Source organism: Schistocerca nitens, chromosome 4 (assembly GCF_023898315.1).
Source record: "Schistocerca nitens isolate TAMUIC-IGC-003100 chromosome 4, iqSchNite1.1, whole genome shotgun sequence".
Taxonomy (NCBI): domain Eukaryota; kingdom Metazoa; phylum Arthropoda; class Insecta; order Orthoptera; family Acrididae; genus Schistocerca; species Schistocerca nitens.
In genome coordinates this window covers 651,508,843-651,531,833 of record NC_064617.1, presented here as the reverse complement: position 1 = coordinate 651,531,833, position 22,991 = coordinate 651,508,843, and the positions used below count along the sequence as shown (strand labels likewise).

Here is a 22,991-nt window from a genome sequence, read left to right as displayed (position 1 = left end):
AACAAATCTTGGCACGTCCCAGAATAGGTTCCAGCTACGAATATAATTTTGTGCAGTATGCGTGGCGAAATCGTAATGTTGACGATAATATAGTTCGCTGCATTTTCCCCTACTTAACTAACGTTTATTAAGGGGTCATGGGGGGTATAGATTTCCTTCGTTGTTTTATGGTTGGGGTGGGTAACACAGAGGAAGCTTTTAAAGGGACTACGATCTACAACAGTTGGGAAACGATATGAAATCGTTACAAAATTACGTTTATCATAAGGCATATTTATATTAGGGGTGTCTCTCCAACTAACATGTATACAGGCTGTCTCACCTAACTCTGTCACTTAAAATATCTCTTGAACAACAGTAGATATTCAAAAACGGTTTTTGCCCGCATCCCGTGGTCGTGCGGTAGCGTTCTCGCTTCCCACGCCCGGGTTCCCGGGTTCGATTCCCGGCGGGGTCAGGGATTTTCTCTGCCTCGTGATGGCTGGGTGTTGTGTGCTGTCCTTAGGTTAGTTAGGTTTAATTAGTTCTAAGTTCTAGGGGACTGATGACCATAGCTGTTAAGTCCCATAGTGCTCAGAGCAATTTGAACCATTTTTGAAAAACGGTTTTCACTAGCATGAACGTACGGCAGAGCTTAGGAAACCAAATACTATGCGAAATTTTAAAACGTAAAAAAATACTGTTTTCAACACAATCTTGTGTATTCTTAATTGGACACCCCCTATTATTTCGTATGCAATCAATAGCATGAAAAATCACAAAAATATCTATTGTTCCAGAGATATCGTAGGTGGCAGAGTTAAGTGAGACACCCTGTATATGGGGTACAATTTTTATCTACTTTTTACTATTAATACTGTTTTCACTGTGATTCTGTCGCACTACACATGGGCTTCCCACTATTGAAAATAAGAGTCATCTGACTCCTGGTTCTAATCAATATAAAATTCACTATGTGTGGTGTCTACCTCAGAGACAAGGGCAATTGTTGCCACTTGTACTGTCAACTACTGAATACATGGTCACGTTGGCTAACTACTAATTCCACGCCCACATGGCCTAATTATTAGATCTTTGGCCGTTGAGCTATCTCACGAAAGTACTACTCAACTACTAGTTCATTTTAGCAATTGAAATGCACTACACTGTTGATCGAAACAGACTACACCACCATAGGATAATGGTTAACATTGCTGCACGAACTACCTAATTTGAGTGCCCTCCCCAACACAAACTTCAATTCGTATCTTCTGCTTATTTTCTCTTACAGTGTCACTACTGCCAGGACTCTCAGACATTGGAATAACACCCCAGCGTTGAGTCCCGTGCCACAGGTGATCTTATGGATCTTATAATTACACGTCCATTAGGTCCAACGCTGGGGTGCTATTCCAATATCGGAGAGCTCTGGCAGTAGTGACAATATGAGGGAAAATAAGCACAAGTTACGAATTGAAGTTTGTGTTGGGAAGGGCACTCAACTTAGGTAGTTCGTGCAGCAATGTTGACCATTGTCCTGTAGTGGTGTAATGGTTAGCATTGCTGCCTGCTTCGGTCATTAGCGTGGATAATGAAGAGACTCAGGGAGCATTTAATTACGAAATGTGCACGATAAGATTTAAAAAAAGAAACTAAGACCCACTAAGGAAATATCCGGATGGGACGGAAATCGGTAGATATGATGTACGTACACAGAAAAATAGAAAAATTTGGTGATTCCTTCAAGAGAAAGAGCTTCAGTAACTGAGTAAGTCAAAAAAGCGTTGGTCCACCTCTGGTCTTTATGCAAGCTGTTATTCAATTTGGCATTGATTCACAGTATTTTTGAATGTCCTCCTGAGAGATATCGTTTCAGATCCTGTCCAATTGGTGCGGAAGAACGTCAGAATCCCGAGCTGGTTCGCCTATAGTGCCCATAACGTTTCAACCCTTCTTAAATGGGGAGAAGTCCGGCGAACTTGCTGCTCACGAAGACAAACTATACCAGCTCTCGACTGATCTTGTTGAAATATAAGCCGAGGATGGCTTGCCATTATGGGAATCAGGGAGAGGCATAGATATCACTGAGGTACCACTACGCCGTAAGAGTGCCGAGGATGCCAACCAAACGGGCCCTGATATGAAAAGAAATGGGATCGCAGATCATCACTCCGGGTCGCCAGGTCGTGTGGCGGGCGACAGGCAAGTTGGTACGCCAGCGCTGTCCAGGACGTCTACAGACACGTCTTCGGCCTGGAATCTCATTGACTGGAGAAGAATTGTCTTCAGTGATAAGCGCCGCTTGGAATTAGGCCCCAATGACAAAGGAAAACGTATCTGGAGACTACATAGACAACAGTAGGATACCAAATTCACTGTTGCTCTCCAGGTGGGCTGAGAACCAGGAATGATGGTCTGGGGCAACATTTCTTTTTACAGGACTATCTGTGGCACCTTTGCTGGAACCCAGTCCGTAGCCAATATCCTACGCCCCGTTTTGTTGCCCTTCATAGAAAGCGATCCTGGGCTTACGATTCAGTAAGATAATGTCCTCCCGCACTGCTTGCCTTCATGCTTGTCAAACCTTACCTTGGCCACCAAGGTCCTCGGATCTCCCCCCAATTGAGAAAGTCTGTAGCATTATGGGCAGGACCCTACAACGATATAACGTGCTAATTGGACAGAATTTAGCACGATATCCCTCAGGAGGATATCCAACTAGTCTATCAGCTAATTCCAAGCACAATAGCTGCTTGCGTAAGGACCAGAGATGGACCAACGTGTTACTAAGGTGCTCAATTAGTGAACTCTTCTTCTGGAATACATAATCCAATTTTTCTGAAGTTGTAATCATTTGTCTGCACATGTACATCATTTCTATTGATTTCCGTCCCATAATTATTATGCCTTATTGCAGGTCTGGTCATGGGGGAAGTCTCGTCAGAGAGGTCCACAGCACGAACGTCTAGGGAAGCGATTCCAGTGGTGGTTGCCCGTTGCCTCCCGCTGATGGTGATGAAATCATAGTGAGGACAACAGTAGTTGATGTGACGAGTACAATAGTGTAGGCACTAGCGTTTAGGCGACAACTATTAACGCAACGTATGATAATAACGTGTTTCTACGTTTACCCAATCGGCTGGGTCGGAGATATTCTCCGCTCAGGGACTGGGTGTTCTGTTGTCCTCACTATGATTTTATCACCATCAGCGGGAGGCAACGGCGACCCTCCAATAAAAATTCCTTTTATGATACACTTCCTGTCAAAATGTTATGATTCTAAGAGTGTTCAATGCATTACTGACTATACTGAAAGAACGTTTTTGTATTTTTCCTAACGAGACAAGTTGTTCAATACAGTGTACGTAATCAATATCAGATACGAGTTATTACTTTGGATTTCTTCAGTTATGTATTTTAAATTCGGTGCCAAATAGGTATTGCGTCTCGTAAGACACTATTCAAAATAATGCTTGCTGTAATGTTAAAGCTGAGTTTCATAACTGTAGCATGTATAAGTAGTGCTTCAACTAGTCCTATATTTTCATCTTAGTAGAAACGTATACAGAGCAGATAAATTTCTACATTGCCCCCCCCCCCCCCACCCCACCCACCCTTCACGTCCAGTGCACTTCGATATGGAACATTAAGGTGTCAAATTCTTAAATTCGCGGAATGACCACCAATAAAATCTTTTATTAGGAGTATTCACCAGATAATACATCTAGACTCGCAGTGTCGTTAGCGATGCCGTATTTCAACTTTTATGTTTTTCTGTTACCTATGAGCATTATATGATGGGCTAATACATAATGACTGGTGCACACGGCAAGGTTTAATCCACCCACTGGCGTTGTGGGCACGTGATGCAGTAAGGAAAGTACATATTAAAAAGTACATAAGCGAAGCAGAGACAAATGGAGAACCATCTGGTGCCGATACGTGACACAAACTAGGAAATTCACTGACATAAACTACTTCGATAAAGGGCAGATTTGAGAACCTCTTGCATGCTGAAGGTGAAATAGGACCACAACAATTTTGTTGTTGAAACAAACGATTGGAATCCAGTGGTAAGTTGTGTTAAGAACTTAAACTTTGTGTTCTGCCTTATTGCAGGTCTGGTCATGGGGGAAGTCTCGTCAGAGAGGTCCACAGCACGAACGTCTAGGGAAGCGATTCCAGTGGTGGTTGCCCGTTGCCACCCGCTGATGGTGATGAAATCATAGTGAGGACAACAGAACACCCAGTCCCTGAGCGGAGAATATCTCCGACCCAGCCGGGAATCGAATCCGGGCCTCTTGGCGCGACAGACCGCCGCGCTGACCACTCAGCTATCAGGGCGGACTGCGTTAAGAAGAACCCTTAATTTACTGGTGGTGATCAATTTCGTACATTGCGTCAATTCTCAGACCATCCGTCTTTGGTAACTGAAATAAACTACTCATGTTTGAAACAACCACAACAGACAGTCAAAGAGGCCATGCAGATAATATAAACTAAAATTCCTGCATCTCGAAATTCTGAATCTGGTCAGCTGTTAGCGTGATAGTGTCGTGAGCATCTATGGAAAGTGGTTGAAGGACGGTAAAACCACAAGTAGGTGACAAGGTGTTGGATGCCCACGTCTTATCGCAGAACTTGGAAGTGGAGGCTTTCTCGCTTCATAAAGCAGGATACGCGGTGATCTGTAGTTGATGTGACGAGTACAATAGTGTAGGCACTAGTGTTTAGGCGACAACTATTAGCGCAACGTATGATAATAACGTGTTTCTACGTTTACCCAACGATATCTTCATTTACGATTGCAGTGGGCACGAGATCAGTGAGACTGGACAGTGGATCAATTGAAACGAGTCGGCAGGCTGGACGAACGGCGTTTTTTAATACACCCTGACGATCGAAATGTCTGGATACGCCTTCATCCAAGCGAGCAACTGTTAGATACACGCACATCTCCGATGTTCACCAGGGGTTCCACGGAATCCGTGGTAGTAAGAAAATGCGACATTTCATCCTATTGCTCATAAAACCAACGAGTCCTGGACGGTAAGGACACAAAGTAACCATTGGGGAACAATCGTTGTTCCTGATGAGCGAAAATGGTCAAAAAACACTTGCCAGGAATGTGAGTGTGCAGAATAAATAAGGGACGCTTGAAATACCACGATATGGCTGCCCGAATCGTCACCGAACCCCTACCATATTTCACTCTTGGGATGTAAACTCGGCCAGAAGTTGGAAACAGTGAAGCACCACTTCTCTGACCAAATGATTTTCTTCTGTTGCTCCATAGTGCAGGTTTTATGGCTTCGGAGCCACATTTGCTGTTACTGGCATTTGCATCAGTGATGAGTGGACTTGGAATTCCAGTTCACCCTCCAGTTCTCTGCTTGTGGTACTCTCTCCATATCGTTCTAGTCCTGAAGTGCGACGTTCTGTTCTGTAGTTGCAGATCTCGTCACCCCATTTTTCGTCACAGTCCTCTTAAATGACCATCTGTAGCACAGACTTTCGTCCGCTTCGTGACTTATCGGATGATGCTTTACCTGTTTGCGCTATAAATCTTCGATTAGGTGCCTCTTTAAGCTTTGTTACAGACGCACCCTCCATGCGAGCACCCAAATTTTGCCAAGTTCGAATTCACTTAGCTCTGCCATAATGTGTTCACAGCTACACAAAACACTTCTCTGATCACGTCTGACGCTTGCAACGCATTAACGACATTGCACAGGTGCCGTTCGCGGTCTAATACAACAGCGCAACCTGTAGCCTTGGCTACCGTCTTAATTTATATTCAAGTGTGTATTTCTCGCGGTGTTACCGTTTTTTTGTTCGACCCTTTTATGTAACCTCGGGAGAGGAGAGCGCAATGTGTAACATTTCTCCTTTGTAACATGCAGGAAAAATGCTCCTATAGGAGCACAAAAAGGCTAATATACTCCAGTTTTAAAAGCCTGTGAAACAAAAAGTAACGTACCAGCTATTTCATTCTACCTCCCTCCGCACCTTTAACAATTTTCCCAAAAGTTCTGGCATGAGAGCATATTAGCCCTCTTTTAAACATGCAGCTCACACCTCACGCCCACAGGCTCCCTTACGCGTAACTCTCTCATATCCACTAATCCATTGCTGTAAATCGTTCATACCTATCCAATTGCATTTGCCTATTTTAACTCACTCATTCGGCCCAACTCATTGTCATGATGTCTTTGTGTCTAACTGTCACTAACTCCTGTGTCAGAACTACAGTCTTCTTCAGGCTGTCCTTCTTCTAATGTCTCCTTTCACTGTCACTCTCTCCGTCTTACTCTCATTTACTTGTGCCATATCATTCGTTCCCTCTCACTGCTGCTTCCCGCTGTTACTATCTCTCTTTTCGTTATTACCATAGTCATTTCCGCTTTCTCTTTCTCTTTATTGCTCTCTCAGTGGCCCTACCTCCTTCATTCTTTTCGTAGTGTTGTTCTGCGACTGTCAACTATTTTCCACTGCCATTGTGTCCCTCTCTTTCTCTCACAACGCCAATGTCAACCTCGCTCTTTGTGTACCACAACCAATGCCTACTATCTTCCATTGTATATTACTTTTCCATCTCTTGGCCACTGATGCTGTCTCCATCTATCTCTGCATAAAAAAGCAGGAATATATTCAGATGCCAAAACTTTGGAAAAAGGTGCTGAGGAAAGTAGAATGAGGCAGTTCGTAAAATAATTATCAGTCAGAGTTTTTTTAAAACAGGAGCATAGTAGCCTTTATATTTCTTCAATAGGTATTCCCTTCTGTTGGTTCCTATTTTTGTCACTCTTATGAACTGACATTTATGGGTTAATGAAATTTTGATAGTTTGCATACTGGAACTGACGTAATGCAAAACTAATTTTACACCTCAGGTCGGATTTTATGTGCACAAAGTTTTTTCATATACTTCAGTACTACGACATGGGGTTCCCAGATCCCTACTTATGAAGACGGAGACGCTTTAAAGCATATTTGCCCAAGCTACATCACTTATAAACTACGATTTCGCTTCACAACGAATACAAAGTGCGTATTTGAAGCGTACAAGTAGTGCAAATTTGTATCTCTGTACCTTGTAAACGGAGAAATAGATCAAGAAATTTTTCAAAGGTCTTTAGAGATTAGAGTCATAGGAGCACATGGTAAAAGTTACAGCCATTTTCTGTGGATAGCTGTCTTGGAATCTGCAGCTCGGTTTTGATACCTAGAAACCACGTTTTTCGAGATTTCTCAGGAACCGCCCACAAACTAAGTAGTGTCTCCAGAAGGGCCTAAAGGCGCACCGTTGACTGTATATAATTAAAAAAAGAAAAAAAAAAAAAGAATAACCGATACGCTGTATTTGCCTAAGCTGGAGGAAACATGTAGTAATCAGTGTTTGTCCCCGTACTGTAGGATAATTACAATAAGACGATCCTTCCATTAGGTATACAAATGGTCCCTGGCCCGAGTGCTATGTGGAACACTTGGTCTTACCTTTCTATCAGTAACAGAATCGTAGGTATGAGCATTGGAAAAATCCCGTGCTTATAAGCGGCGTATAGGAACATATTGGGAGTCGGTACAATGTTCCTGAGAAGTGCTCTCGTGTAGCCCGTTGCAGAGGCTCTGCCCGCCGGCTGCGACTGCGCCGGCGCGACGCGCTCAGCGGGCGGCGCCCGACGACGCCGGAGTGGCGCTGCGCCGCCTGCTGCCAAAAGGATGCGACGGACGTGCGGCGCGTGACGGCGCGTGCGTTCCCGTGACCCTGATGGCGGCGGTGCCAGCGCGATAAAAGCGGCGCGCCAGGAGGTGTGGCATCCAGTGCCGCCTTCCCAGTGCCGAGTGCTGCGCCATGGCCCGTCCGTCGCCGACCACCGGCGCCCCCAGCGCGCTGCTGCTGCTGCTACTGTCCCTGCTGCTCGCCTCCTCCTCCTCCTCCTCCACCGCCACACCGGAGGACCTGCTGAGCTCCGTCGTGGACGAGTGCCTGGGCGCGCGCGGCCTGCCCATGTCCTGCCTGCGCCTCAAGGTGCTCGACTACATGGACGCCACCACCGGCTCCGGCCCCGCGGCCGCCACCGGCCGCTCCGCCTCCGACATCGACGCCGACGCCGAGCACCTGGACGCCATGATCCTCAGCCGCGCCCAGAGGTTCCTCGAGACACACCAGTTCAAGCTGCAGCTGCCGGAGTTCGCTTTCGGGCGCGCCGAACTCATCTTCAGGCCTTCCAAGGGACTCGCAGATTTCGACGTCAAGTTCCCCACCGAGAGGTCGGAGTCGGAGAATGAAACTGAGAGGTCGCTATCCGAAGGTATGTAGTTTTGCATTTACGTGGAATTAGTCTGGAGTTTGTTCGCTAACTATCAAATACAGACAACACTCGCAAAAGACACTGCGACTGTTGCAATTAATATGCAGATAAACAGCTCACATGTCGCGAACCGTTCGATTTATTTGCCTAATTTCTTTCATCATCCACGATGTTTCTGTGACGATTCTGCCGAGCAGTACTCGATGACGCACGCGTCTGACGGTTAAAAGTAGTCAAATAAATCAATCTGCGAAATATGAGGTTTATCTGTACGTTAAACTTTCATTATATGTATGAAGCTCATGGCTAGATATGCCAAGCTGCGGTGGTTTAAATCATCCATTCTTTCCAAAACAAATATGAACAAACATTCACTTACATGCGCGGCACCAAATAAAACAAAAACAAATATTCTATTCTAATTAATATGATGACATCAATTAAGGCCTTCTCATAAAATTGAAATCACCAACTTTCTCCTTCGAATCCGAAAATATTTCGTTGGTTCTCACCTACATATGCAAAAATTAGCAATAGAGAAGATTTAAATGTGTGTTTTGTGAGTGTGTTATGTTATTCGGGATTGGGGCGGTAGGGAAATAGCGTCAATGTGGTTAAGAACCCTGTATCAGACACTCAGTTATGAAATGCAGAGTAATAACGTAGAAATAGATGTAGGAAGTAGATGTAGATACAAGGCATCTAGAAACGGAATATCAGCTGCACGTATGCAGCTCAGTCACTGTATGGCTCAAAATTTTTGTTGACTGAGTAGAGTGCTGTGACAGAGACTTCGCACTGAGTAACAGCTATGGCTCGAATTAATGACTGACTTCACAATGACTGGTGGATCAATTACGTGCAATAATTAGTAGAAAAACAATTTCACACTCACAAGAAATTTAGCTACATTTACACCGAAAATATAGTTCAGTGGCGCTCCACACGTCAGAAGATTACACTCGAATAATGTGGTCTAAAACGCACCTATTCTTTGCTGTGTGCCGCATTACGCCCTGGGTCAGACTTAGAGAGATTCCGTCAACATATGTCTCATTGGATATTATGAACTGGATGGGGAATGTCTATCACGTTTAGAGCAGGTGTTCAGACGTCTTTGGAGATCCACTGTAAACAGTAACTCACGAAAGAGCAAGCAAAACATTAATTTAGAAAATAATGACGATAAAAAATCTTGACTATAGATCAGAGAAGGTAGCTATGAGAATGTACCAACGACTCAGCAATAAACCATGAGGTTTTTCCTTGGCTGCAGGTATCACAAAACCCGAACACCCTCTCTTGACGAGGAACGAATTGTTTAAAGGTCTCAATCAGAATAAAAGTTCTCAGTCGTTTATTAAATGTGAGAACTAATACGGAAAATTAATATAACAAGAGTAAATTGCGAAGGCAGCTGTGATATTAATAAATGGAACTAAACTAGTCGTCCTGTTTCCAGTTCAAACGAATTGTAAATGAATTACTCTCCAGCGCGTGAGAAACATTTTTCAGTATCCTCTGTAAAAAGATAAGAAGTTGAGTTATCGAGAAAATATTTACAGAGTCATATGCGATTTTCTCTCGTTTTCTGGAGGACAGTACTACCCTTCCCACGTAAATATAGCGTACCCTTCGTAATGTAATATCTAGAGTATCTATTCCGTAACTGCGTTGTACAGAACCTTGTAGATGACCACAGAGTTTAATGGTTTATCAGAAACTTGCACTAAAGATATTTTGAATGGAACAAATTTAATGGAAGTGATTTTGTGAAGTTATTACCAACTTTCAGCGATGATGTAAAAAGGTAAATGTATCAGTCTGAGGTAAGGCACCTTGGTTTGGAAACGACCGAGTCGTAAGGTGAAGGTGAAAGTCATTCTGTTATCTCTGACAGTGACCCTCTTTATTGCAAGCTCTTTGCTTTCCGTATTTTGAGGCGAGGTACTGTGGACCAAAACAAGAAATAATTGCCCAGTAAAAATGAGTACCAGAATGCATATCTTAAGCATTAGGAGCAATTGATCAGTAGAATACATGCGTTTCACACTAGCAAAGATGAAAAGTGCTCATAGTTCTTAAGGAATCCACTTTATAGCCCATGTTTCCCCGACATTTTTTACTGTTTTGTCCGCCCTACATCATCCTAAAATATGGAAAGCAAAGAGCTTGCATTGGAACAAGATTACTGTCAGAGGTATCACAACGATTTTAGACTCAGTTGTAACCGGACCAGGGACCACGAATTGATACTTTTCTCTATCACCCCTGAAGCTACAACTTCATCACGGAATTACCTTGTAGATTCGCTTTCGATCTTCTGCCTTTGTATTTATGGGGTAATATCACGACATTACTCGAGAAGAACACTGCCTTTAAGGAATGTGTATATTTCCAAATTGAACCTTTCGCTGCAGCAGGGTGCACTTTATAATGAAACTTACAACCATGAATTAGACAGCCAAACAATGATTCAATATGCGAAGTGTAGCGTGAGCCTAGTCAGAAAACAGATCTGGTAAGAAAATCACCTGCAAGAAGGCACAATGAAGGATCGGGTAAAGCTCCAACTCACACATTTAATCTCACAGTTTTAGATGTTGTCTGGTTATGTTTTATTACAGATTCAATGATCAAAAAAAAATTCGAAACTGATGATTGAGAGACAACCTCTGTGACACAATGGAATGAATGTGTAAATGTACATTGTTTGCTTTCGGTCTCATAACTGTTGTTGTTGTGGTCTTCAGGCCAAAGACTGGTTTGCTGAACCTCTCTATACTACTCTATCCTCTGCAAGACTATTCATTCCGAATAACTATACAACCTACATGCTTCTGCATTTGTATTCATTTCTTGGCGTCCCTCTACGATTTTTACGCCATACGATTCCCTCCAATGTTAAACTGACGAGCGCTTCATGTCTCAGAACCTGTCCTATCAGTGAACCTTCGACTCAGGTTGTGCCACAAATTTCTTTTCTCCCCAATTCTATTTTGTATCTTCACATTAGTTACGTGATCTAGCCATCTAATACTTTTGCAGCATCGCATTTCAAAAGCCCATACTCTCTTCATATCTAAAATGTTTGTTGCTCATGTTGCACTTCTATATATGGCTATACTACAGACAAATGCTTTCAGAAAAGACTTCCTAACACTTAAATTTCTATTGGATGTTAACAAATTTCTCTTCTCCAGAAATGCTTTTCTTGCCATTGCCAGTCTGCCTTTTATATCTTCTCTACTTCGGCAATTATGAGTTATTTTGCTGCTCAAACAGCAAAATTCATCTACTACTTTAAGTATTTCCCAATCTAATTACCTCAGCATCGCCTGATTTAATTCAACTACATTACATCGGCTTTATTCCCATGTCCTTGTTGTGTTTTTGTTGATGTTCATCTGACATACTCGAAACGAGTGTCAGATGAACATGCTTTTTCCGTTCAACTGCTCTTACAAGTCTTTTCTTGTCTCTGACAGAATTACAATGTCATCGGCAAACCTCGAAGTTTTTATTTCTCCTCCCACAACTATAATTCCTACTCCATAGTTTCCTTTTCTTTCATTACTGCTTCCTCAGTGTACAAATTGAATAACATGGCAATAGGTTAAAACCCTGTCTCACTCCATTTCATGCCCCTCGACTCTTATAACTGCCATCTGCTTCTGTATACGTTGTAAATAGCCTTCAGCTCCAATATTTTACCCTGCTACCTTCAGAATTTCAAAGAGGGTATTCCAGTCAACATTGCCAAGTCTGGAAATGCTATAAAGGTAGGTTTAACTTCTCTTAATCTAGCTTCGGAGATAAATCGCAGGATCAATGTTGCCTCACGTGTGCGTACATTTTTCCGAAATCCAAACTGATCTTCCCCGAGGTCGGCTTCCACCAGTTTTTCCGTTGCTCTGATGATAACGGTACTAAAAGCAAATACCTGTCTGTGACTGCTTGGTGGCACCCGCTTTCAGTTTATTTTTCTATTTCTTCGCAGCCCGTGGCATGCTGAAGAAGAAGTTGCTGATGCCCCTCCTGCTGCTGCTGAAGCTGAAGATGAAGGCGCTCACTCCGATCTTCCTCGCGATTATCGGCATCAAGTCGCTGAAGGCGTTCATCATGAGCAAACTGGCGCTGCTGCTGGTAGTGGGCTTCCTGGTGGTGCAGCTGTGCAAAAAGGCGGGCATGATGATGCCCATGCCCATGTCCATGGAACCGGCGCCCGCCCCGCCCGTGCCCTACGGACCTCCGGCCCCGGCTCCGCCACCCACCAACCAGTACGGCCCGCCCACCAACCAGTACGGCCCTCCTAGCAACGAGTACGGCCCACCCAGCACGCAGTACGGCGCGCCCACGGGCTGGGACGCGTCCGCTGCCGGAGGCGGAAACGGCAACGGCAACGGCAATGGCAACGGCAACGGGAACCCGTACGCGCGGGTGTGGGACCCCCAGCAGCTGGCCTACAGCGCGTACTACTCCCAGCAGCAGCAGCAGCCGCAGCAGGCCACGGCCACCACGGCGGGCACGCAGGCACAGTAGTAGGTACCGACCAGCTTCTGTAGCACCACACTTGGACCCCTAATTTCGATAACAAGTCTTTTATTTAGGTTTCAATCTTCTGTGTTCGTTGTCATCCATGACTGTGCCGCATTCCTGCTCGAAGTTCTAGGATAATGTTTCGACCCTCCTCCAGGCATCTCCTTCAGCATTCAATTGGTGCCCCAGGTGGCTAAACAACCAGTGACGTAAATTTTCCCCCAAAAGGTTCGGGCAAACACCCATTACAAGTCGAGGCGATGCTGCTGACTTTGTTCAGCCATTTGTGGACACTAGAAGACTCCTGAAGATGGTCCAATCAGAGGGATCGAAACGTCGAACAGTCTAGAAGTTTGAAGACGAATATAACGTGGCCGAACTAACTCAGAAGGTTTTTTACCTTCACTGGATCTATTTCACAGTAAAGTGTACACTATGGAGAAACCTGCTCGCAGATTAAAACTGCGCATTAAACCTCTACCTTCCTCGTGGACAATCTGCAATAATCTCTTCTATATTTTCCAAAATTTCGCAGAGAGTATTTTGTCTCAGTATATGTTTTTCTATTTTAATAATGAGCTCGGAACTCACATTTTCATTCCTCGCATGAACTGTTATTGTTGACTTTGTTATTGTTGCTGTTGCGTTCTTCGACCCGAAGACTGGTATGATGTAGACTTCAAATCAGTCAGCCCAGGACTCATTATCTCTGTAACTTACATTCATCTGAACCTGCTGCCAATGTGTCCACTATGTTGTTCGAAGGGGTTTCTTGCATTTGTGTAGTTTCATTCATTGTTATACCTACTCCTGTATTACCCGTCTTTGATTTTGAGTTGATAACCCAGTACTCACTTCAGAAGAAATCGGGTGTGGTGGTCTTGTGGCAAAGCGCGTTCGTGGAAACACAGAGGTGAGAGAACTGAATCCAGGTCGGACCATGGAAACTTTCTGTCCGCCTTTCATTTAATCTTCAACTCTCAATGATGTGAAGGATCGCCGGAAACGACATAGGGTTCCGATTCCGCGTTAAACTGTAGATCTCGTTTCCCTGGTTGAATAACTGGGGTTGATTAGCGACACGCAGGTCGTCAAAGAGGTGTCCGGTTGAAAAACTTGCATCCGACCATTGAACTACGTATACTAAATGTATGTTAATCCACGTCGTCTTAAACATTTTTCCCAGAGCCACATTTCCGAAATTGGTAGGCGTGTTAATTGATTCACTGCTGTATAACACTACAATCCAGACACAGCATTTAAAACATCTTTTCCTTGTCTGCACTGACATTTTTCACATCTTCAAATGCTCTCTTTCCCACAGATATCCTACTTCTTATTTCTTCCGTGCAGCTACCCTTCCATTTCATTAAACTTCCCTTGTAAATTAAGGATTTTAATTGTTTTGTGTACATCCCTTGTAAGAATATGTTAACTGGAGCTTGCTTATTCTCGTCACTTTTGTTTTTTCTGTATTCATCTTCTTTTCATACACCTCACCCCTTCTTGAAGTACTCTTCAACATCTGCTGTATTTCCTCTTCCGATTCCCCCTACCTGTTGCGTCCTCTGTGGCCTTTCCTTCCAGTTCTTCTCTGTATAAGATGAACAGCTTCGGCGACGGTGAGCGGCTTTACCTTACACTCCATACAATGTTCATCTCTTAAGTGTCCTCATTCCCTACTGTAACTGTCACTTTTGGGTTTGTGTATATCTCCTTTATTAACCTATCTTTCCAGTCTATACCAACATTTTTAAAATTCTTTCACTAATAATCGTACTGCGTTCCTACCTTATCTGGAGCGTTTCCATGTTGGAGATTCAGCAGAGCAGCATCAGAGAGGCCAATACTCGGTAAAAAAAGTACTTTCTCAGGTCTTATCGATTAACGTAAATTTCAGAACTAAAATAGTAACACTATCATCAATAATCATTAATTATAACCAATTATATTTAAGCCATTCTTTTACCGTTACGGGAAGTCATCTGTACTTTGAAGAGTGGGACAGATTTTAGAAAGATTGGGTCTTTTACAGACAATCGATTACGAAAATTGTTGAATGAAATAAGCAGTAAGCGTTTTGTGTGTTATATAAACAATTTTGTAATTCATTATTGTTTTTTCCAGATTCTTATAAGCTGAGGGAGACTGAAAAAACTCTGCTGAGTGAATGACATCGTATTTATTTATTTGTGTTTTCTTCGACATGAAAAACGAGAAGAATTATGACATCTACCACTTTGTTTCAGACATACGTCTGAATACAATGTTGGAAGTATAGGTAGCTGCTGACACTTCCTGCTGCTGACTGAACTCAGGCGTGACGTGAGAACTGTTCCTAGATTCTCAGGATATTAGTCCAAAGGACGACAGTTTACTTCAGGAAGAAACACATCATGCCAAAGATTTATTTATTAATATTGTATACGTGTCTCAAATGAAACATTATTTATTAATAAAAGACATTGATCGATTATACGTGAACGTGTCTAAGACATTACCTACCTTTGCAGCAGTACATTTGTAATCAATCCAAGACGTCTATTGGGTTGAGAGCATCGGGGGAATTTATGTTCAACACTTAGCTTTAAGTTGAATTACAACAGCCACAACCTATTTGCAATAAACATAGATTGATGAACCAACTCAATATCTATTTATTATGCTACAAATGTCCTTAAACATCCTTACCATGGCTTCTAACCGATCGTATATTCTAATTTTCACCTGCGCAGCGATGCATCATATCGCAGTTTGATATCGTCTATTATGTCGGTATAAATGACATTTAGAAGCGATATGGTCGCCAAAAGGTTCATTAAATAATGTTAGAGGTAAGCAATAGAGGGCGAGACAAAGAAAAATGCTTTCAGTCTGAAATTTGGCTGTTAAATCGCCACTTCCCGTGCTCTATTTTATTTTTCTGTACTTTCATTACTTTTTTAAATTTTTGTTGCATTATTACTGTTAAGACGATTCTGTACACATCATCGACAATAAACACGGAGATCTATTGAGTTTTAGGCTGCGACAGTTGAAAAAAGCATGCTTTGGGGCACTTCTGGTAGTGCGGGCTCATCAGAGGGCTGGCCGCTTTGGAACACGGGGTCATTTGGTTTAAAATCTATTCTATTTGCTACTCTGCTGTTAGCTGGTCTGGTCTAGACGGCAGTGATGCGAGGAGGTTTGGTGTCGAATGCAGAATGTTGGAGGGTTTCTATTTGGTGAGTTGGTTTACTTCATTGTAGCTGCCTGTAGGCATTGATTATCTGCAAACTTATTCCGTTAATCATTCATGAGATGATTGGATTCCATGGCTGAAGAGTCATTCGTCCCGATCGGAACTACAATGAAACCCGCGAGTAGTCTTACGCTCCTAAAGCCGTTGCTAATCCATTGTAACTTCGTTTGTTCAGAAGCCACGAGGCTTGGTACTGAATGCAAAGAGTGATTCTGTAACTTTTTCCATCAATTTAGCGTATTAAACACTTTATATTGTGATGACAACTTTGTTCATATGATGAGTATGCACTTTATTTTACGTCACAAGTGTTGTTTCTGGACTCAAAGGAGATGTACTATTTTATTTGTCGTAACAGTTCAGCCGGACAGAGTGGCCGAGTGGTTCTAGGCGCTACAGTTTGGAGCCGTGCGACCGCTACGGTCGCAGGTTCGAATCCTGCCTCGGGCATGGATGTGTGTGATGTCCTTAGGTTAGTTAGGTTTAAGTAGTTCTAAGTTCTAGGGGACTGATGACCTCAGAAGTTAAGTCCCATAGTGCTCAGAGCCATTTGAACCATTAACAGTTCAATTAAATGCAGCTGTACATAAAAACTCTCACCTTATTTCGCTTTCCCTGGTCGCTTATTTAGTACTTAACTGCATTACCAATTAATCATATGCAATCGTACATAAGTACTATCACCTTATTTTCTCATGTGTTTCATAAGCGCTTGACTGCATTAACAGGACCGATACTTTGCAGCCATTATAGAACAGCACTATGCAATACACATGGTGTCCCAGGAGGAATGGTCAGTAATCGGGGATGTCACTGAAACGATCATTCGAAGCTAAAAATTCCAGTAAACATGGGCTCTAATATTAATATCTTAAGAGCTATGAGCACTTCTTCGTCTTAGATACTGTGAAACAAATCTCTTTTCCTGCAAGCTCTTTGCTTTCCATATTTTGCGAGGAGGTAGTATGAGCAAAATAAGAAATAATTGTGAAGTAAATATGGGCTCTAAAATGAATACCTTCAATAGCAGAGAAGTGTTTCAAAGTAGCGAAGATGAACAAGTGCTAATAATTCTTCAGATAAGCATTTCGAGCCCATTTCCTCCTTGTTTTGGTCTGTTCTACCACCTCGCAAAATATGGAAAGCAAAGAGCTTGCAGTAGAAGATACTTTTTTCACAGTGTAGAAGGTGGAGTGCTCACAGTTCCCAAGGTATAAACTTTAGAGCCCACGTTTGCTAGACTTTTCTGCCTCGAATGATCGGTCCACTCATATCACCGAATGTTGATCATTCTTTCTGGGATACCCTGTATATCATTTGACTGAAGTGAGAAATTCATTGTAGCACTGTTGAATGATACTTCTGCATCAGATATGGTGATGAAATCCCATACTCCGTAACAGAGCGTAGGGGACGTGGCGGGAGACCCACACCGTCGGACTAGACAAGGTCCTAGTGGAGGTGGTTTGCCATTGCCTTGCTCCTACCGTAATGGGGATGAATAATGATGATGAAGACGACACAACAACACCCAGTCATCTCGAGGCAGGTGGAAATCGCTGACACCCCCCCACCCCCCCCCCCCCCCGGGAATCGAACCCAGGACCCCGTGCTCGGGAAGCGAGAACGCTACGGCTAGACCACGAGCTGCGGACTACATCAGATATAGCATTACAGGAATATCATGTATCCCGTTCTATGCATGCAGTTATAGTATATAAGATGAGTGTGACGCTGGAACAACAAGCAGGGACGCTACACGTAACTATACGGAACTGTGTATGTTCAAAATTTCGTCCTTGACTGTTATAGCCATAAATGTAGGTTACATCCCTAGTGCTCGGTAACCAACTACGGGTCGAGGTGCTTAAATACATTTATTATTCCTGGAATATTAGAGCTGATTTTTTATAATACAGAGGCTCGATTGCACATGTGAATGACTAAGTCACTGCCTTTGCAGCAGTACATTTGTAAACGATTCTTGAGATCTACTGCCTTAAGATTTCCAGTCTGATAATTGTCGCTCCGTTATTGACGTGAGCGTGGACTGCTCCGATAACTTTTATTTCTCGTGCTGCAGTCAGACTGCGTACGTTAATTAATTATGTGGCTCATAGCTTTATATGTGACAGAGTTTCCATATGTTAGGACATAATAAGAGCCACATGTAAAGGTAATCCTATTCTAAACAGAGCAGGTACATTAAAAGTTGTATAATAATTTTGTCTAGCACATGAACAGTTCTGACATGAGTTAAAAAAGTTGTGTACAGCTATTTACAAGCATAGACATTCTGAAGATAAAAATTAACCTCTGTGTCCTAGTTTACAGTTACAAAATACGATATTTTTTATTTCTCTATTGAAAGTGGCTGCCCTACATTCCACTGTCCTTTCCTCCAGCAAACAGTACCAAACAAACGGGACGGACGTGATGCCCTAAGTCTGCAGACTTTCGAACGTTTCAAAGCTGCACGTACCTCCATCCACATTATAAACAGCGTTGTTGAAACTACATTTCATATAGTGCGAAATCTGACGGTGATAATTCTGTTGTTTGCAGAAGTATGCTGCCGTATATCTGTAACACCTAAAACTCGAATGTACCGTAGTCTTACAGCTTTCTGGCACTAAAGTAACAACACACTCGTATATGATGTAAAGTCTCTCTTTTCGTAAAGTTAATCATATTTTTCTAAAAAGGTACTTGTTTCTGTATATGTTTAGCAAATTCTTTCTTCGGATTGCCACAACATGTCAGTCAAAGGCATAATAGAGGTCCTGAACAGATGGAAAAAAGACGGTGAACTTTGACCATTTCACAGTGGAAAAAGAACGGATAAAATTTCTCCTGACAGCTACCTAAGAGACAGTCTCCACTCCTTCCAATCTATGTAAGCGTAAACCAAATGTGGTTTAAATTCAAACAAACAGTATCGTCGGCAATTGAGATATATAGATCAAATAAATTAATAAGAGATGGTCCCTCATCGCACACAAAACAGTTCAGAACACGGCTGCAGAAGCAACGAAAAAAGGCGTGCCAAATTTAAAAGAACGCAAAATACCCAAGATTGCCGAAGTTCTACTAAAGCTCGGAATTTAGCACGAACTTCAATGTGAAATATTTTCATAATTTCCACAACGAAAATCTGTCTCAAAATCTGTTAGAAACCCCAAAGACTTTCTGGTTGTATGTAAAGTACACCAGTGGCAAGATGGGCAAGATGCAATCAATATCTTCAGTGCGCGGTGACGACGGTGATGATGCTGAGTACAGTGCCGCTAGAGCAGAGTTACTAAACACGATTTTCTAAAATTCCTTCACAAATGACGGCGAGGTAAATATTCCACATCTCGAATGAAGGACACCTGCCAACATGAGTAATTTAGAAGTACATATCCTTGGTGTAACGAAGCATCTTAAAATATTACGAAAAACAAGGCTCCGTTCAGATTCTGTACCAGTCAGGGTCCTCTCAGAGTATGCTGATAAAACAGCTACATACTTAGCAATCACAATTAATCTCTCGATAGAAGAAAGATCTGTACCCAAAAACTTGAAAGTTGCACAAGTGACACCTATACCCAAGAATGGAAACAGGAGTAAGTAGCAGAATCATAGACCCATTTCGCTAACGTCGTGTTGCAGTAGGATTGTGAAACATATACATTATGAATTACCGCGAAGGAAACGGGCCGGCCGGAGTGGCCGAGCGGTTTTAGGTGCTACAGCCTGGAACCGCGTGACCGCTACGGTCGCAGGTTCGAATCCTGCCTCGCGCATGGATGTGTGTGATGTCCTTAGGTTAGTTATGTTTAAGTAGTTTTAAGTTCTAGGGGACTGATCACCTCAGAAGTTAAGTCCCATAGTGCTCAGAGCCATTGAAGAAAACGGTTTATTGACAAACAGCTAACAAGGTTTCAGAAAATATCGTTCTTCTGAAACACAACCATCTCTTTATTCTCACGAAGTAATGAGTGCTAACGACAAGGGAAGTCCAATTGATTCCATATTTTTAGATTTCCACAAGACTTTTGGCGAAGTTCCTCGCAAGTGACTCCTAATCAGATTTCTTGCCTACAGAATTCGTCTACGATAGAATTCGTGGTTTCTTGTCAGGGAGGTAGTAGTAACTGAAGGAAAGTCATCGAGTTAAATAGAAGTAAAATCTGGCGTTCCCCAAGGAAGTGTTATAGGAGCTCCCATGTGCCTGATCTACATAAACGATTTGGGAGACAATCTGAGTAGCCCTCTCAGATTGTTTGCAAATGATGCTCTCATTTTTGGTATTGTTAAGTCATCAGATGATCACAATGAAATACACAACGATATAGACAAGGTATCTACACAGTGAAAAAGGTGGCAATTTGTCTAAATAACTAAAAGTGTCAAGTCATTTACAAGAGTACTAAATGGAATCCGATAAGATTGGAACGATCACATATATAACGTTGTGTAAAAAGCAAACCAAAGACTGTGATTTACTGGCAGAACACTTAGATAATGTAACGGGTATACTAAAGAGACTACATACACTACCCTTGTCTGTCCTCCTCAGAGGTAATGCTGTGCTTTGTGGGACCCAATTTAGATAGGACTGAAGGAGGACATCGAAAAAGTTCAGAGAAGGGCAGCTCGTTTTGTATTATCACGAAATAAGGGATACAGTGATACGGATATGATACACGGGAGCTTTTCACTGCGAAACCATATCATTAAATTTCAGTCATCATCTTTCTGCTCAGAGTGGGGAAATATTTTGTTGGCACCCACCTACGTAGGGATACCTTATCATCATAATAATATAAGGGAAATTAGACCTCGCACGGAAAGATGTTATATTTTGTGGCGCGATTTTTGAGAACACGGTAGAGAGTTAGCCTGAAGGTGATTCGATGAACGCTCTACCAGCCACTTAATTGTGAACTGCAAAGTAATCATGTATCTGTAGCTGTAGATGTATATAGACACATTTAAAGCGAATGTGAGGCAATGCAGTACATACAGAAGGCTACCTTACGCCAGGGGAGTCTGCCCTAAGATACTCAAATGGTATTTGGCAAAAATCATTCAAGGATCTCAATTACTGTTCATGGAGATAAGAACTCAATTATGGCGCTGCACTGATTAGCTACGTAATGATTTCCAACCATTCTGTATTTAAGTGAAATTATATTTATTTCACAACTGGCAACAGTATTCAAGTCAGTATTTATTTGTGTCACATCTTAATTACAGTTCTGAAGAAGGGCCTTTTCTAGCCTGTTTTTTCTCTGAGCTGTGAACCGTAGACAAATAACACACTTAGATAAGTAAATGAGCAGCTACACAACCACATATCGTTGATGCTACTGATAGGGGCCAAGTACGTTGCTAGATATAGCTCAGGATGTGCTGATCCAGTTCTACTGGGGATGTAAAAGCTTAGCATGAAAGGATTAAAATGTTTTGTTCTCGAAATACGAAGAATTCAAGGCCCCGTGACGGCTAACTGACTACACATTGTTTCACATAGCGGAGCTGTTTTCATATACTTAAGACTAATTTATCAAATGAAAGGAAAATATTCATACAAAGGAAACTGCAGGCAGCAATATCAACAACATGGGAAAAGAGAGACTGCTATTTACGGAAAGAGAAGACATATCGAGTTGCAGACAGGCACAATTAAAAACTTACGTAAGGCTTTCGGCCACAGCCATAGTCATTCAGGGAGACCCACACACGACATTCACACCATTTATGATGGTATTACTTCCAACTAGCTGTCCACCAGGATGAACGGACACAGCGAAACTGTGGCCAAGAGCAAAGTAGATTACCCTGTGGCATAACATGCAGCTGAACATTACAAACTTGATTTCAATGGTTGCTTCACTACCGGAGCCAAATGGATCCTTCCCGCCACCACCAATTCTTCTGGTATTAAGCTATAACCACAAGCTTAGAGCGATAACATAAACTGATCGCTCTAAGCTTGTGGTTATAGCTTGATACTAGTGCCTACCAATTTTAATTGTTTATTACAGCACTGAGGATGGTCACTGAGTGACCGAAAATCGATTTTGCTGACAATAAAACAACAAAATACGGCAAATGCTGATTTTACTTCCAATTTAAGGTTTATTATTTAATTGATATTATTGTTACTTTATTTAGAACATGAAAGTGGTTAAGCTTTGATTATTTAAATATGTTAAAATCTAAAATAATGGTGGGTAAGCTGTAGCCAATCAGATGGACGGCTTCAGGAAAGAGAACTGCCCTAGTCAGTTGAGCGAGGATATTAGGCACGCGGAAAATGCGGCCGAGGACAAGCGGAGGGACAGTGCTGGTGCAAACGCGAAAGCAGACAGTCGGTCTTTGGGCAGCCAGGAAGTGAAACGACTTAAAATTTCGCGTTTTGTGGTATCGCGGGACTTAGTCTCTGATCGGTGAGCAGCCATGCTCCTGGTGTGAACTCAGACTTGTATTTCGCGATGACATTGTGAATGATCGAACTGTGTCAAATGGATATGCTCTCGAGTGTAACAGTAAATCTAAATACGACCACCTTCGCAATTACTTTGCTTTCTGAATAAACATTATTCTAATCAAATCGGAACTGTGTGGCCTACATCATTTATGTGTCGATATTTAGTTCCCGATACTATTATTATTGTTATTATATGTTATGTTAACTTTGTATATCGCAAACTTGCCATCAGCCAGACAATTTTAACAAATTGTCACAAGTGTCTAATTTAGGGCGTGTAATGCGACATGTGCGGTTCCACCCCTACACGAGTGTCATCCAAAACATTTCTTCGAAGAACCGCATGTGAGCCCGAACATCTTTGGGATGTTAGATCGCAAATGACGTTCCATCTCCGTGCTTGCTTGATACTATCTTCTTGGCTGATCCTGGTCTT

The 22,991-nt window shown here is 42.5% G+C and overlaps 1 protein-coding gene across 1 annotated transcript; it reads left to right on the top strand.

Annotated features, from left to right (window-relative positions):
• The first annotated feature begins 7,816 nt into the window (after positions 1-7,816).
• On the top strand, positions 7,817-15,455 carry LOC126251751 (uncharacterized). The gene is made up of 3 exons (XM_049952362.1): positions 7,817-8,294; positions 12,295-12,835; positions 14,961-15,455. Coding segments are annotated over exons 1-3 (1,002 nt in total). The 5' UTR covers positions 7,817-7,834; the 3' UTR covers positions 14,962-15,455.
• Positions 15,456-22,991: the final 7,536 nt, after the last annotated feature.